The sequence below is a fragment of the Echinops telfairi genome, unplaced genomic scaffold, assembly GCF_000313985.2.
Source record: "Echinops telfairi isolate 266 unplaced genomic scaffold, ASM31398v2 ScPeMD7_3533;HRSCAF=4204_0, whole genome shotgun sequence".
NCBI classification, from domain to species: domain Eukaryota; kingdom Metazoa; phylum Chordata; class Mammalia; order Afrosoricida; family Tenrecidae; genus Echinops; species Echinops telfairi.
In genome coordinates, this window is record NW_022107431.1 from 5,801,253 (window position 1) to 5,818,395 (window position 17,143).

A 17,143-nucleotide genomic window follows, 5' to 3' on the forward strand; every position below is an offset into this window, starting at 1 on the left:
CGGCTACCGCAAGCCCCCGAACTACGACTCCCGGCAGGCATCGGGCCGCAGTCCTCCCCGCGTGCGCAGCAGGCTGGGCTCCGGGCGGGGGCCAAGAGCAGAGCGACAGCCGGAGAGCGGCCGTGGGAGGCGGCGGGCGCGGGACGTGTGGCCCCCATTGCCGAGCGGCAACCGCCGGCGCAGTGACCATGATAGGTACGTGGTGCCTGCCAGGTACATCGTCTGTGCGCCGCCGTGCCGCGCGGGGCCGAGGGCCCAGGTGTCCGAGTGCCCGAGTGACACCTGTCAGTGGCAGAGGACAGGTGCCCACGCCGCTGGGGCTCCTGTCCCCGCGGACACGCCGGGCCCGTGGTCTCCGCTCTGCTCCCAGACACAAGTGTGTGACCTCGCCCTCCTGCGGGCGAGCAGTCCCTGAAGATAGCTAGCCGGGACAGCAGCCAGGCTGGCGCTGGTGTGGCCACCGCCCTCAGATGACCAGTTGACGCCCTTCCCCCAGGGACCATGTGAGCGCCTACTTCTAGAGCCCCATGGACGCTGCCTGCCAGGCCAGGGTCATTAGAGTTTTTGTCCCACCCAGGTGTCTCTGCCCAGGTGTCCCCCCACACACCTTGCCCAGGTGTCCTACCCAAGTACCCCTATCTCCATGCGCAGGTGTCCTCTCGAAGGTGTCCCTGCCCAGGTGTCCCCTTCACCTTGCTTAAGTGTCCCCTCCCCTTGCCTAGGTGTCCTTCCTCCCTTGTCCAGGTGAGCGCATCTGGTTGTCTCAATTTAGGACGTTTTGTGACCTGTCAGGGTGACTCTATGGGAAAACCTAGAGTCGTAGAACTCCCATGGAAGCTGAAAGGTTGGGTCAAAACTTTCCCTTGTGTGGATTTACACTCTTGCGCCCTAGATACTCTCTCCTAGTCTGCACCAGAAGTCTGAAAGGAAAGAATAATTGGCAGTATGAACAGCAAAGATCAAATCTTCTACATTTTTCATCAGGAATTAATATGCACATAGATGGACTATTCCTGAACACAGAATGACCCAGATGTCATGCTGTGAAGGAAGCTTTGGAAGTGGGCATTTAGAGTTGCCTCTGTGTACCCCACAGTGTTTCAGGAGGAGGTCTGGTGCCATAGTGCTTACACACTGGGCTACTAACTGAAAGGCCAGCAGTTTGAAATTACCAACCTCTCCTTAGAAGAAAGTTGAGGCTGTCTACTGTGAAGAGTTACAGTCTCAGAAACCCACAGGGTCAGTTATACCCTGACCCATAGGATTGCTATGAGTTGGAATCGATGGCATTGAGTTTGGTTTTCTTGGTTTATGGTATTAAAGATGACCAAAGAGCTTCTCTTCCAGGGTTGTTAAAGGTGGAGTTAGCCCTGAGCATTGGTGGAAATGCACAGTGGGATTAGAAAAACGTGTTCATTTGGGGGACTTATAGCAGGAACTTGTTTCAGGGGTTGCATTGGGGGTTGGGGAGACTGTCGGGATTATGTCACTTTCAAACACCTTTGAATGCAGCAGGTACATCTGAACTTGGGTATGGACTGTCCGGCACCATGTGTGGTGGATGCGTAAAACACCTTAGTTTGTGTCTCAGTTTCCTAGGTTGGTATAACTGAAGTACCACAAGCTAATAGCTTTCAGGAATAGAAACTTATTTTCCCACAGTTCTGATAAGGCACCATACACAGAATAAAATGGACTCAGAACAACCCTATGGAACAGAGTAGAAGAGCCCCTTGGGTTTCAGAAACTACAGGTCTTTACAGGAGCAAGAAAATCCAACACAAGCTCACTCCCGTGGAGTTGATGCTGACTCATAGTGACCCTATAGGACAGCACAGAACTGTCCCTGTGGGTTTCCAAGATTGCAACTCTTCATGGGAGTAGAAAAGCCCTCCCTTTCTCCTGTGGAGCGGCTGGTGGTTTGAACTGCTGACCTGGCAGTTAGCAGCCCAATTCTTAGGCTCAATGCCACGGGGCTCCCTTACAGGGGCAGAAAGCCTCATTTTCCATCCTTGCAGTGACCGAACTACTGATCTGTGGTCAGCCGTTCCATGTGTGAGCTTCAAAGCCACAGGAGGATTTAACATTGCAAAGCAAACCTTATTTCCCCAAGGGGTCACTTCCTGAAAGACTGGGGTTAGGGTCCCAACACAGATTTTGGAGGGCGCACTTAACCGTCTGTATAGGAGAAAAATTACAGTCTCAGAAATCCACAGGGGCAGTTCTTCCCTTCACTGCCATTTACTCTATGGCAGGGAGAGTATTCACAGATAAGCATTTGTTCTTTGTACTTGCTCTCTAGTTGATTCCAGGAAGAATCCTGCTGGTGGAGCGGGTTGAACATTAAACTGCTAACTTTGAGGTTGGTAGTTCAAAACCAGGAGCTGCTCTACAGGAGGATGCCTATTCCTGTAAAAATTTACAGTCTCAGAAAACCCTTCTGGGCACCTCTGCTCTCTGAGGTGGAATTGTCTGGATGGCAGTGGGTTTAATAACCGAACTAAGCCAGGATGGGCTTCTCAATTCCAACTCGACCTTTAATACCAGACAATGCATAGAAGCAGGTGATACCAGGGCAGGTTCCTCTTGAAGGCATGAAATGAGCGAAGCAACATCAGCTATTTTATTTTATATATTTGGTTTTTCCGCCTCCTTCTGTTAGTGGACACATTCTGATAAGAAGCGTAATAGCCAGTTGTGAACTTTTCGTGGTTGAGCAGTGCAAAAAGCAAGAGAAAAGGAGTGGATATGATTAAGGGGAAGTGGCTTGCTTGATGTCCTGTTTATGTAGGCAGCATGTGGGCTCAGGGAAGGCATTGTCTCTACCTGTCAGGTGGTCAGGATACTCATAAGCGCACTGTGTACCTGGGGCCTGTTTTCTTTGTTAGAGACAGGAGGTTTCGGTAAAGAGCCCCTGTTCTTGCTGCCTGTGCGCTTCTCCTGACTCACCACATCTTCTTGGCTGTACATATAGAACTACACTTTACTCCTATCTCTGTGCCCTCTGAAAAGGAAAAAAGAAGAAGAACCAAAAGGTGGGGACCTTAGCAGGCTATGGCAGAAAGGGGATTGCCAAGGAGCTTACCACCAATCAATCACCTTCCCTTTTTAATTTCTCAAAACGCCAAGTGGTGCCTAGACTTTCTTGAGCACTTTCATCCCCCGATTGGATTATGACTGTTCTGTTACAGCCCCAGGCCCACCCAGTCGTAGAAAGAGTTTGGTTGAAGTCGATGGAAAACGTGACTTTGGGAGAAAGGTTTCAGGATGCTGCAGAGCAGAGTGGGGGAGTTTAAGAAAGCAGCCTTTACAAAACTGCCTTCATGCGCACCTCTTTAAAAAAAAAACCAAAGTAAGACATTTTCCATTCAATTTCTAGAACTTGTGTCATGTTGAAGATTTTCTGTTTCAATTTCTATCCGAAGACCTATGATTACACACTAAAAGCCAGGAGTCATATCTGTGCTGTGTCCTAAATGCCCTATGGTACCGAATTTAGGGATTTGGGTTACACACATGAAAATATATGAAGCCAAGCTGCGAGTCTGGAAATTTGCATTTAATGTCTTATATTTCTAAGTTACTTCATTAATTGGGACATACCTCTGCTGAACCTTATGCAGCTGAAATGGTTTGGGAGAACTTACATATCTCCATGTACAAGTATACCCCCAGTGCTGACTGCTTGGGTGTTTATGATGTGGGTGTACATGATTGTGTAAATACCCACGGAGGGACGGGCAGTCCAGAGGCTCACAGACAGGAGCTCTCACCAGGAATTCTCACATGAGCATTTTTGTGCCCACAGTTTTCTCTTGTGTATGCAAACATGCATAAAAGCTGAAAAATCTCCGTCCCTTTCATGGATGGATGCTGAGCTCAGATGGCTGCCTCTAAAGTTCCTAAAAGAGGTGCCCACTGCTGGCGTATTCCCCATTAGCCTCCCCTGGTCCTGGGTAGCAGTGAGATGCGCTGCCACCGGCAAAGAGCGCAGGGCTCACTCAGCTCACAGCGGCACAGCACCTGCTGAATTCCACCTACCACCTGCCTGGGCTTCATGCCTGTGAACAGTGCACACACTGCTCAACTGTCCTAGCCATCTCTCTCTCCCCCACAGCCTATATACCAACGGATGTCCTCCCCGGATGTGCACCCTCACCTCCCCCTTCCCTTGTGTCACTCAGATAGAGAAAAAGTGGCATTTTCACAAAATAATAATAATAAGAGTCCTTGGAGGCAAAACCTTCCATGTCTCCTTTGCTAACGCTTCATTCTCCTGAAACCAGGCCCAGCATGGGACCCCTATCCTGTGCTCATCAGGGTTCTAGGTGTCCAGGAAAAGAACCAGAAAGGAGAGAGGCAGAGTAGCTGCCACCCTGGGTGCCTGGCCGAATACCGACTGGCCCACCAGTCTGTCCTTGTGTTCTCAAGCTCTGTGTGGTGGGTTTTAACTGCTGGGGATTTATGTGGATAGCTGAATCCACTAGGCCAGCTCCACTTGCCGTGCCATTTCAAAAGATGCAGAGGAAAAACTGTCTACAGACCGGCCCCACGCTTTGAAACTTTCTTTTCAGGATGAGACTCAGTCACAAAGGAGAGTTTGGGAAACTTGTCATTCCTTATAGATTTCATTCGTGTACCTCGGACTCCAAGGTGCCCCAGAGACAGCCACCTGCCTTCTGTCCCCCCAGCCCTGCTCCTCGGTTCCCGGTGAAGTCCGCGTGTTTGTTCAACCTGATTGCTCCACTGCTCGGAGCTGACATGGTGGAGATTGTTGGTGTCCGGTGCCATTGAGTCAGTTCTGACCCCTAGCAGTCCTCCTCACAATGGAATGAAACACTGCCCGGTCCAGTGCCATGCTCACAATTATTCCTATGCTGACCCCATTCCAGGAGCCACTGTGTCAGTCTGCCTGGTCGAGGGCCTTCCTCTCTTCACTGCCCCTCTGCTTTACCAAGCATGATGTCCTTCTCAGGGACCGATGTCTGCTGACAACATGTCCACAGTATATGAGCTCTGTGGCCTTACTTCTTCCAAGACAGACTTATTTGTCCTTTTGGCAGTCCATGGTACTTTCAATATTCATCGCCAGCACAATTCAAAAGCATGGAGTCTTCTTTATTCAATGGAAGTACCTTATATTAAAATATGCAAATCCATTTCTACTTCCAAAGCTTCTTTGAACAAAGCCCCCAAAAGGGAAAAAAAAATCTTCACTTTGCAAAGCTTCATATTCATGGGAGCGGTTTCAATGCAGACTATTCTGTTAGCTGTAAGTCCTTTGATCAATGAAAATTGTTTCTTACCTGCTGTTTCTTCCATCTTTAATTGTGGTCCAACGCTTATTCAGTACTTCTGTTTTAATTTGCATTTAATGAGCTCATTGTGAAGGCTTCTTTGTGCTCATCTGAATGGCTTCTCTCTAAGTTTTTTCTTGGGAGGCTGTTGGCTGATGTATGCTACCACTTGCCAACTTGGTCACCTTACTTCCCCCTGTAGTAGAGAATCATGGGTAAAAATAATGGCCACCCTGTGGCTCCCTTGCCTACACCCACGGGTTAGCCTTTATGGGACTTCTCCAAACCCACAACCTTTGCCTTGAACTGCCCCATATGGTTTTCAAGGATCTAAATATTTAAGGGAGCATGCTGCCTCATCGTTCACCCAGGGAGCAGCCAGTGGGCTTGAACCTCTGACCTTTTGGTTAACACTCAAGAGCTTTACCAGGATACCACCAACCAAAAGAAAAAAACAAAAACAAAAACCAAGCTCACTGCCTTGGAGTTGACGCATTCAGTGTTGTCAGTTTTCTGGAGATTAGCCAGTTTAGCCCTGTTAGCACTGTGGGTTAGGCACACAGGGTTAGTAGTTCAAATCCATCAGCCACTCTGTCAGAGAAAGATGAGGCTGTCTGCTCCTCTGAAGATTTACAGTCTTGAAAACCACAAGGAGCAGTTCTACTCTGTCCTGTAGGACTCTTGTAAGTGGAAGTTGACTGCAGCAGTAGGTTTGGTTTGGACTAATGATAGATGGTGTTGAGCATTTAGATATGCTTTTTTGACATTTTAGGCTACATGTTTTTTATCAGTTGTAATCAGAATTATGAATCAACACAGTAAGTAAATAAATAAAAGGTGTCAAGTATTTTCTGAATTTGCCTGGCCGGGTGGGTGGGGGTGGGGGGGTGGGAAGAGTCTGGAGAATGCCTTGCCTTGTGGAAAGCAGCATTTGAGAGAAATCCATCTCCCTCCCTTGGCATCCTTGGGAAACCAGGAAAATCTTCCCAGGTAACCATGGGGGTGTTGGGTCTCCCACGGCAGCAGGGAGATGGCTTCCTGATGCCACTTCCCACCTGACTGCTGGTCCCTGGGCCTCTAGTTTACCTCTTTCTTATACATCCCCAAGTTTGTTCATATGCAGCTTTCTCAGACACCTGTCAATTAGTCTTGTGTGTGTTTGTGTGTTGGAGAGCTTTTTCAACCTGGGCAGAGCAAACAAACAAAAGAAAGCTCTCTGCCCATATGAGTGAGCCCCAGGATAGAGAGGGCTGTTGGTACAGCTCAGTCCAGGGACTCCTAATTGTTAGGTGCCATCGAGTCAGTTCAGGACGACCCTGTGTACAGCAGAACAAAACACTGCCTGGTCCTGCACCATCCACACACGTGTTCTTATGTTCAAGCCCATGGTTGCAGCCACGGTGTCAATCCATCTTGAGGAGTGTCTTCCTTCCTCTTTTTCGCCGCCCCTCCTCTTTGGCAAGCATGTTGACCTTCTCCAGGGGCTGGTCTCCTCTGACAGCATGTCCAGAGTACCCACAATGACAGCTCACCATCCTTGCTTCCAAGGAGGTCTGGCTGTGGCCTCCTGGCTGCCCACACCTCTCCTGTCTGACTTCTGCCCTTTGCCCGACTGTAAGATTGCTTCCTAAGAGTGACTCTCTGGCTGCCAGCTTTTGTCTCTGCCATCTCTGCTGAGAGATGGAGGGAGGCTCTCCTGCTCTCCTGAATCTTAATACTAACCTGGTAATGAAGGAGCCCCGAAGACCCAGGGGTGAGAGCACTCTGCTGTGAGCCTCAAGGCCACTGCTGCTTCAAGGGAGAAGGTTTAGGCAGGCTGGCTCCAGAAAGAAGGAGCCTTGGGAACTGTGGGGGCAGTCCTGTCTGCCCTGCAGGGGTCAGTGTGGGCGGGAACTGACATGCCCTTGCCCTGTTAGTTTCAGTTTCACTGTAATTGATTCCAAGGTGGCCACAGGCCCAGGCCTGAGAAATCAATTCTTCTGACCCGGAAGAAGAAGTAATCCTCTAATTCTCAGGCCTGGGTCTGCAGCCAGTCTCGAGAGCCCCAGGTGCCCCAGCGAGGAGGGGGCTTTTTCCAGAAGGACCACTTGCTTTCCGCACCACCAGGACTATGTCCAGATGGATGAGGCCCAACTCAGGCCCTCTCCCAGGCATTCTCAGTGTTCTCAGGCCCTGAGAGGGTGACCACTCCTTATGAATGAAGAACACAGCTGCTCCCGTGCTGAGGTCCAGCATCACCTTGCCCACCTCAGGCGTGAGGAAAAGAGGATGCTTGTGTTCAATAAGGAATTGTTAAATTGCACTAACAGGCATGGGAGGCTGGCCGTGCCTGCCCTATCTGGCTCACCTATTGCCTCCATGCAGGGGCCAGACATGTCTTCACCCTACACCCTTCTTTACCTCCTATGATACCCGTGGTTCCTCCCACGGCTCTGGATTCTGTCGTTCATTGCAGTGACCACACCGAACTCACACATGATACTTACCCCTCAAGGAGGTGATCAGGGAAGTTACTGGGTTACCATAAGTCAAGATCAGCAAACCATCGTTGGTCCACAGCCACCCTTCACCTCAGCCAGCAGCCAAGTCTTTCTCTAGTCCTCCGCTTCTCCACCCATGCAGGCTCCTGGCTTCTGCATCTACAGACCAAGAAGCCAGCTTGCCTGTCCCCATGGTCTCACGGTGAGGAGAAGGTCCCCATGGTCCCAGCTCTGCTCCTCTGAGCTTCTGTTGCCACAGTCTCTGGTGCGTGTGGTCTCAGCAGCCCCCGCCACTTCAGACGGAGCTCTTGGACAAGCTTTGCCAATGGCCCTGGGCTCACACTCTGTGTCCCAGATGGCTCTTAGGCACTGAGGAATGGCTTTGATGAGGTGTGGTTTCTGTCTTTTAGCGATCATACTTCCAAGGAAAAAGAGCGGTGGTGGTATCCTAAATTAAACCCTTGTCAGCTTAAAGATGCCCCCAAGGAAACAAAGGGTGTGGTTTGACTCATGCCCTCTATGAACTCAGGACTTAACCCCGCCCTAATCCTGTAACAGAGAACGCCCTACAAAATGGGATCTTAGCCATAGGCACAGAGTTCAGAATTATCATACAACACGGGAGTAACTATGGCTACAAGGGCCATATTAATGGACTACATCTCATGAATGAATGAGCCAAACAAACAAGCCAAACACACTGACATCAAGTCAATGCCTACTCATAGCAACCCTATAGGGTAAGGGAATAACTGACGCTGTGAGTTTCTGAGACTAATTTTGAGAGTAATTCAGGAGTAGAAAGTCCACCTTGCTCCCTCGGAGCAGCTGGTGGTTTCAAACTGCCTACCTTTCAGATGGCAGCCTAACCAGGACTCCTCTGAATGGATGGAGGTAGGACTGAAATGAGAGGAGACCATTGCTCTGGTCTCTGAGCTCATCTCTCTGATCTTCATCCTGGTATCTGTCACAGGCAGACCTCAAGTGACCAAGCTGCACAGACATTGTGTCTTTTACCAGATGGAAGGTTTGGGGTCAACCTCCATAGAGCAAGTCTGTGCTGTTGTGTGGTTCCATTGAGTCAGTTCTGGCCCATAGTGACCCTTTGTTCAGCAGGAGGAAACACTTGCCTGGTGCAGCGCCATCCTCACAATGGTCCCTATGCTGAAGCCCAGAGTCAGTCTATAGACGCCGTTTTCCAGCAGCGTGCACTCCCTCCGTGTCCCTGGGTCACATTTGGGTCCGCCCCTTTCGGGTTATGCACACTTCACCAACGAGTGTGGTGTCAGCAGAGCTTGGGTGAGCACTAGGACACCAGGAAATTCACGTGGCCCCCTTATTGAGATGGGCTGGACCCCGCCCTCAATTCCTCCAAAGGCTGCCTGTACCTCCTTCTTTTCTCTGTTGCTGTCTGCTCTCTCTGGCTCCCAGGAAGTGTTGGGATGGATACAAGAATGAGCAGGCAAATACCTGAAGTAATAATGTGGATTGGTTTCAGTCCACAATATGAATTTTTAATTCCTTCCTTTGTAGGAGACATGTTTCTGTCCTATTTCCTGCGGGGACACCAGAGTGAGCCTGGGTGATGACCCTGCTCCTTCCTTTCCTGCTGGGGCTTCGACAGCCTGGCCAGTGCTCATCCTCAGGGTGATCTGGGGTTTGAAAGTGGGTGCTCCCTGCTCCACCTGCAGGGTGCCAGGCACCAGTGGGCTGTCCCCTCTCCACCTTCAGCTTTGAACTGAACCGCTCCCACATCTCTGCCTCATCGGGGTCTGCATGCGCTTGTTTCTCTCCATGGAATACTCCCAGCCGAAACATATGTTCCAAACATCAGAGTCATTACAATATCACTAAAAGCTTCATAATCACATTTCTGAACCTAAATGCTAAAAAGAAAAGAAAGAACAATTTGATTTTCCTTGATCCAATCACTTCAATTTAATTCTGGCCCTGGCATGATTGATGAGGGAAGCAGCAGGGCAAGGTTGGCAGTTGTGTGTCCCACACACAGCCTCATCGTGGAAATACCCCACCCATTCCGTTTAGGCTGATAGGACTTTAAATTATCCCGAGGTTATTTTGTTTTTGTTTTTTATGGTTTTAAGGGGAAAAATTTTTGGTTTCATGCTCTTGACCAGTTCTGATGTCACCCTCTAAACGCCTCTCCTGGGTGTCCACACACACCTGTCCTCCATCCCTGTTTCCGAGCCTGCTCCCCCAGGTCCCAGATTTTTACTCATTAGACCTGCATTTAACACAGCCACACCTCACGAGCTCCAGACACTATCCTTCAGGGGACTCCTGGGAATCAGGGTCAGGGGCTGAAGCAGCTGACTTCAGGTGGTGGTATGGGGGAGATGGTCTCCCCAGAGGAGTAGCTGCCATTTTTCCTATCAAACCGGGGTGAAGCATGGCTCAGACCAGCTGATCCCTGGAATGTGCCACTTCCATTTGACCAGTGACGTCTGTGGGCCCTCTCTGATCCATTCAGCATGGCACTCGAGCGGCTGTGGGCAGCCCAGGTGTGCACTTTGCACAGGAGAGTACTAGCAGCCGCCCCCGCACTGAGAAGTAACTAACCCCATTACCTGAGCTTGGTGTCTCCTCCTTTCACAGGGTCAGGTAGGAAGGATACCTGCAGCCATCCAAGTTTATGTCCCACCCCTGCTATCCTACCTCACAAGAGCAACTGGCTCTCAGTTCCTTGAGTCCATTCCAGTCATGTTTCCACTGAAGGCAGCTACGTCCAGAGTGGAGGGACAGAGAGCAGTTCCACGTCCATCATGCACTTTGGTCCCAGGGGCCTCCTGCTTAGAGCTTCAGTTTATGGCCCATCTGAGACCTACACTTGACAGCAAGGCTATTGTCCATACCCATCACTGACACTCCAGGGACTCCTGGACCCAGCACGTACTCCCACACCACCGTCTGCTGTCCCCAGGCCATCCTGCTTCAAGGAGTGAGAAATAGTGCAGGCACCATTGGTACAGCTTGCTGGTCTCTCAGCCCCAGATGACGAGGTGTCTCCATGGCCTTGTGCCCCCCTTCCCTCCAGCTTCCAGAAGACATCCAGGCTTCCGCCGACACCCCTATCTTTTCTCCAAAGCTGTTGGGTCTGAGATGGGCTTCGCCTTACTTATTCTTGAACACTTGAGCCTGTTACTCTTTTCTGATGCCCAACAGAGACAGGAGACCTCCCCAGGTCTGAGATAGAGGATCTTGTGACCCTGTGACTCCACAGCTGCTCGCGCATCAGCAGCTGGCATCTCCTGTCCTTGCCCCAGGTTTTGGGGTCCACATGGAAGCTCTGCTCCCAGTGACCAGCTGTGAACTTTGAGCCTGGGGAGTAGACTAGTGAATATGCAGGAAGCAAGCCGGTGTCCATGCAGGGGCAGAGCTTGCTTCATCTCAGCAAAAATGACTCGAGGGTTGGCCCGGGTGTGGGAGTCGCTCTGATAGACCCAGTGCCCTATGTAGGCGCATGAGGGCCTGGGGCAGCCCGCTGACCCATCCGGCCACTCCTCCTGCTCCTGATGGTGTCTCTGTACCAGCCAAGCAGGCTGTGTTACTTTGGAAGCTTCCCTGAAGTAAGGTGAGGCCAGTGGTGGAAGCAGGACGGCAAAGGCAATTGTATTCCTGCAGGGCCTTGGTGTTCATGAGACTTGGGAACGTCTAAAACAGGGCCAGTGTCTGCATGAGAGAGGAGGAGGACTTCCCTTCCACCTTCCCTTTATAGTCAGCACCAGTGCCCCCACATTCTGTCTGCCTGCCAGTGAGGGTTCAGCTCTACTCTCCCACTTACCTTTTACTGTAAGGGCGAAACCGTCTCCCCAGCTATTTGCTTTTCTGGGGTGCGTGCAAGGGTTTTATTTTTGATTTGTTTTACCAGGATAATTAAACCAGAGATATGGTTTCCACTCCTATTATCTTTCCTGGCAGACGTCTCTGAGTGTATTTGCTGGCCTTAATTGAAGCATAAAGTTGTGAGCTCCCAGTATAGATGTGCGGGCAGTTTGTCACCCTTGTTTCCAAATATCTTCCCATCGTGTTTATTCTACTCTCTTGTGGCGCAGTGGGGTTAAGTCACTAACAATATAAAAAACAATACCAATGAAGTAGAAGACAATCAAAACCTAGTAACATTTCTCCTTAGAGTTGCTGAATGTTTCTCACAGCTCCTTGCATGACCCCTGTGTTCAGCAGAGCCATGAAGTCTTCCCACCCTCCTCACATACTTCCTTCCCAGTGGTATCAGGGCAGGTGAGCATAGCTCTAGATCACCCCCTTGGGGAACGGAGCCCTTGAATTCACCCTTAACTGTCTTTTAACTGAGGGCAGCAGTACAGGGCAGCATCTGATCTGAGCCCAAAAATTCATTCTGAATTAAATTTATGATTTTTTTAATATTCAGATAGGAAACCAGTGATGTGGCATATCTGTAGCAGCCTTGCATTCGGCCACAAAATGCCTAGCAGCCATTGTCATCGTCGTGGTATGTGCAGCGTGATCCTTCTGAAGATGCAGGACCTCCCCTGCCTGCCACGAGGAGGATGGCTGTTTGGTCCCACTGGTCCCCAGCTTGCAGTCGGAGAAAGCTCCATTGTTAACCTGGGGCCATGCTTTGCCAGGGAGCAGCAGGGCAAGGGTGGTTTTGTTAGTCTGGATAGACTAAAGAAAAATAATCGTAGACACTCATATGTGTATAGGAAGAGCTTTATATAAAGAGTAATTGTACATTAAGAAAACATCCCAGCCCAGTCCAGATCAAGTCCATAAGTCCGATATTAGCCCATATGTCCAATACCAGTCTATAAATTCCTCTTCAGACTCACGCAACACATGCAATGACTCTGAGTGCAGGAAGATCACAGGCCAGTGGGTGAAATGTCTTATGGATCCAGTGGCAATGGAAACATCTCAGCCCTGGCAGGGGTCTCCACATGGCTCCTTCAGCTCTAGGGCTCTAGGGTAGCTCCATGTGTCTTGTCAGGTGAGAGTCTCTCAGGGAGTGAACTATGTCCCACCTCTAGTGAGCTGTTTATCACTTTAGCGCCTCAAAGTGAGGTTGTCAAGCTGTGACCTGATTGACAGACTAGACTTTACAAGTTGACACCAGATTATGTAACTACCTCAGTGGTCTTGACTGCCCCGCCATCCCATAATGGGGCTTTGAGTGTGCCACATGAGTTTCTCTGCCCAGCAGCTTTCCTGTGAAAGCCAGGCATGTAAACCTGTGCACATGAGGGTGACTTCAGTCATGTCCTCAGAGTACTTGTTTGCCCTCCATGGGAAAGCACCACCTTCCTACTGGCCAGCTGCTTGTGAAGAATAACCCAGTAGTTCCAAGGGGGAAAGGCCTGGCAACCTGTCCTCGGACCCTGGGGGGCAGTCCACTGTCCTGGGTCATGAGGAGTCCCAGTCTCATCCACAGCACCCTACAGCAACATCACAAGTTCAACTTCGATTCGGCAAACCCACTTTTTAGTCACCCAGCAGCCACTTTTCCTGTCCCTTGCATCCACGTTCAGAGAGGAAACCTCTCCAAAATTCTTGATCCTAGGATGAAGCCATATCTCTCATTCAACTCTTCCTCTGGGATACCAAGGCACGCTTGTCTTCAGACATCTTAATTCTGCCACTAAAACATTGAGCTCATAAAGTGAGTTTGAGATTCGGTTTTGTTGTGTGTGTGTGTCTCCCTGCAGGTTTTGCAGACGAAAGAGAAAAGGAAGTAGATACTGTGTCTGCCCTCATCGAGTGTTCAGCCCCATTTCTGCTGTGTCTTTTCTCCTTGCACCCTCTTGCTAAGCTGGAGTCTCCCCTATCCCCTAGAAAAGATGGGACCGCCGAGGTGCCAGGGAGGGCTGATGGAGAAGGCTGTGAGCCCTGGCGGCCTGACCCTGAGCCCTGGTACGTACATATTGGCAGTACTGGTATCCAGGCGTTTGCACCACATTGCTCTTGCTTGTTGGCCCTCCCTGCACCTCTCATTTCTCTACAGAACCTTCCCTACTCTCTCTTGACTCCATTCAGAGGCTAACGGGGCAGATGACGCTACCATGTGCCTCAACTTAACCATCTCCTGCATTTCCTGGGGAAAGTAAATGGCCCACCTGGCTGGCTCACCATGGACAGAGGGCATCCAGGCTTGCCTGGGAGCAAGCACCTCTCTTGGCCTCTCTCATCCAGATAGGCTGTCAGCCCTTCTTTCCATGGCAGCTGTCCTGGAAAGTTTTGGAGTAGTGTACAGGTAAAATGGAATATACTTGGTGCCAAGGCTGACAGTCCAATATCATTCGCACGTGTCAATTAAAAGAAGGTCCCGAGGCTGGTGGCTGTGCAGCCATCACTGATTGGCAGGCACAGAAGCTGGTCCAGGGTGACCCGGTATGTGTCCTGTGCCAGACTCCATAGGGGTCACTCAGCTGAGCGCCGTGCAGCCGTGAACTTACCTCTCAGTACCTTGATTCAGCTCTCCAAATTGACTTCTGAGACACAGCAGGCCCAGCCTTGGAGCCTGGATAATTACCTTCCCACTGGTCTGGCTGCGGGCTGCAGACCAGCAGCTTAAAATGGAAGCGCAAGGTCCCCCAGGCCAGGAAAATGATTTGCTTTTCACCATGGGGCAGGGCAGAGATGCTTCCTTCAAACTTCCCAGGTGGCTCCTGCCTCCCTGTCACTTCTCGCAGGACATTGGGCAGTGTTCTGAGAGATGGCTTTAGGGGGAGACTTCTTGGCCTCCTGAAAGCATGGTCTTGCGTCCCCTCGGCTGTTCAGAGACAAACTGTCTAGACTCTAGACACACACCTTCTGACAGAGCTCCCTGAGACCGGCCCCATGAAGGGCGCTGCCCTGGGATGATCAGGATTTCAAATCTAGAGAGAGCCCTGAGGAGATCTTTAAGGTGTCATTTGAGCAAGTGAGGTCGAGGGAGGGGGAAGTTTAAGCATGAACCTGACCCCAGGATCTGGTCACTCTGCCCCCAGCCGCACCCCTCACCCACCACCCACAACTCTTCCTGTGGCACGTTTGGCAGGGCAGGCTGCTCCATCCAGCTCAGCTCTCCCGAGTGAAAAGTTCCCTTTACGTAGCTGACAAGTTGGAGCAAGCAATTTCCAGTCATGGTTATAAAAACCTCCTCTTATTTTAACAGTTTTGATTTGGGTGCTGAAGCTAGCAAATTAAGGGAGAGAGAGAGAGCAAAGGGACCTTATCTCCAAGGTGATGCACAATTTTCATCTTTGAAAGGCCCCATTCACAGCTGCCCAACGTGATGTACAACAGAACAGAACACCGCCCAGCCTTGAGCCACCCTGGCAGTTCGAGCTCGTCGACCAGGTGTGGAGTTCCTGGCTCCTGACTATGAATGTGAGACTAGAGGCGTGTCTAAAGCGCTATGTTCCATGTGGTCACTGTAATCTTGGTTTAAATATTTCACACGTCCTGGGATTTCTTTAAGTGAAATCGGTGATGCGTTCTTCGGTAGTGATCTGCCATCAGAATCCTCAAGGAGAAGGCTCAGTCCCATCCTCTCTGCCCTGCCTTTTAAAGCCCATCATATAGGACTTTTCTTTTAAGTAATAGGGCTCAGGCCAACGTTTGTTTGGATGTAACTCTCTGAAAAGGTGGACTGCTTCTTGGTTAACAAATAGCACAGAAATTGAGGTCGTCCCACCCCCCTCCCTGAAAGCTAAGACCGAGCATGATTTTGACCCCTGCAACACAATCTTAAGAGACTATTTAAAATATGAAAGTAGGTTCCTTCAATGTTTACCTGAAATTGGCTGTTGGAAGGGCTTTGTGGTTCAACCCTCCCCCTCCGATAGCCATCAACAAGGCCCCCCATCTGGAAGCCCCTCTCCAACAGTGGCTCATTAGAAACGCAGATCTCAGGAGTTCCCAGTCTCTCATGTGTCAGCTCCGAGATAATTACGCACTATTAATTCCCATGTCACTTCAAAAAGTGCTATTTTGAAACTATTCATTGCCTCCATCCTGGGAACTGGGATAAAGTAGACAGCCTGCTGTAAACCAATTTAAGATGTGATTGCATTGCTTTATTCCTGCATTGCACGAATCAGAAAGCCGATTTAATGTGAACACTGCTTTGGAAAGGCTGCTTACTTCGTCTTTAAGAGATGAATATGATTACACAACCTTTGGAGGACAAACAGCTAGTGCAGAAGAAAGGAGCGCTCACTCATGCTGCCAATGTGGGCACCAAGGGCCGAGGGGGAGGCTGGGGAGACAGGCGTTCTCGTGGTCCATTTCTTCGAAAGTTAACCTTTCTGGTTCTCTGTTCTCTGTATGCTATTTGCTAAGAGCTAGAGGTGCTTAAACTTCTTTCAAATGGCCACCTGTGGAGGAACTAGAAGTGAGAATATTTTGAAATAGAGGATTTTTGTTCCTTAATTACTTGAGATGGCTTTCCTTTTAAAAAAAAATCATTTTATTGGAGGCTCGTACAACTCTTGTAACAATCCATCCATCTATCCAGTATGTCAAGCACATTTGTATATTTGTTGCCATCATCATTTTCAAAACATTTTCTTTCTACTTGAGCCCATGCTATTGGCACCTCCTTTTTACCCCTCCCTCCCCCACTCTCCCTCCCTAATGAACCCTTGATAATTTATAAATTGTTATTTTTTCATGTCTTACATTGACTGATGGCTCCCTTCATCTACTTTTCTGTTGTCTGTTCCCCAAGGAGTGGGGTGTAGGTAGATCATTGTGATCAGTTCCCTCTTTCTCCCCCCGACATTACCCTTACCCTCCTGGTATCGCTACTCTCATTATTGGTCCTGAGGGGTTTAACTGTCCTGGATTCCCTGTGTTTCCAGCCCTTATCTGTACCAGTGTACATGCTCTGGTCTAGTCAGATTTGTAAGGTAGAATTGGGATCATGATAGTGGGGTGGAGGAGGAAGCATTAAAGAACTAGAGGAAAGTTGTATGTTTTATCGGTGCTATACTGTACCCTGGCTGGCTCGATTCCTCCCCGTAACCCTTCTGTAAGGGGATGTCTAGTTACTTACAGATGGGCTTTGGGTCTTCACTCCACACTCCCCCTCATTCACAATGATATGATTTTTTTTGTTCTTTGATGCCGGATACCTGACACCTTCGACACCTTGAGATCACACAGACTGGTGTGCTTCTTCCATGTGGGCTTTGTTGCTTCTCAGCTAGATGGTCACTTGTTTATCTTCAAGCCTTTAAGACCCCAGATGCTATATCTTTTGATAGCCAGGCACCATTAGCTTTCTTCACCACATTTGCTTATGCACCCCTTTTGTCTTCAGCCATCCTGTAGGGAAGGTGAGCATCATGGAATGCCAGTTTAATAGAACAAGTGTTCTTGCAT

The 17,143-nt window shown here is 49.7% G+C and overlaps 1 protein-coding gene across 3 annotated transcripts in view; it reads left to right on the top strand.

Moving 5' to 3' along the window:
* Positions 1-153: 153 nt before the first annotated feature.
* Positions 154-17,143, top strand: part of PRKN (parkin RBR E3 ubiquitin protein ligase) — a 1,413,568-nt gene continuing 1,396,578 nt past the window's right edge. For all 3 annotated transcript variants that reach the window (XM_045294462.1, XM_045294464.1, XM_045294465.1), the window contains exon 1: positions 154-195. In XM_045294462.1, coding sequence (XP_045150397.1) covers positions 189-195 — 7 coding nt within the window. In that variant the 5' untranslated portion in view covers positions 154-188. The remainder of the gene's footprint in view (positions 196-17,143) is intronic.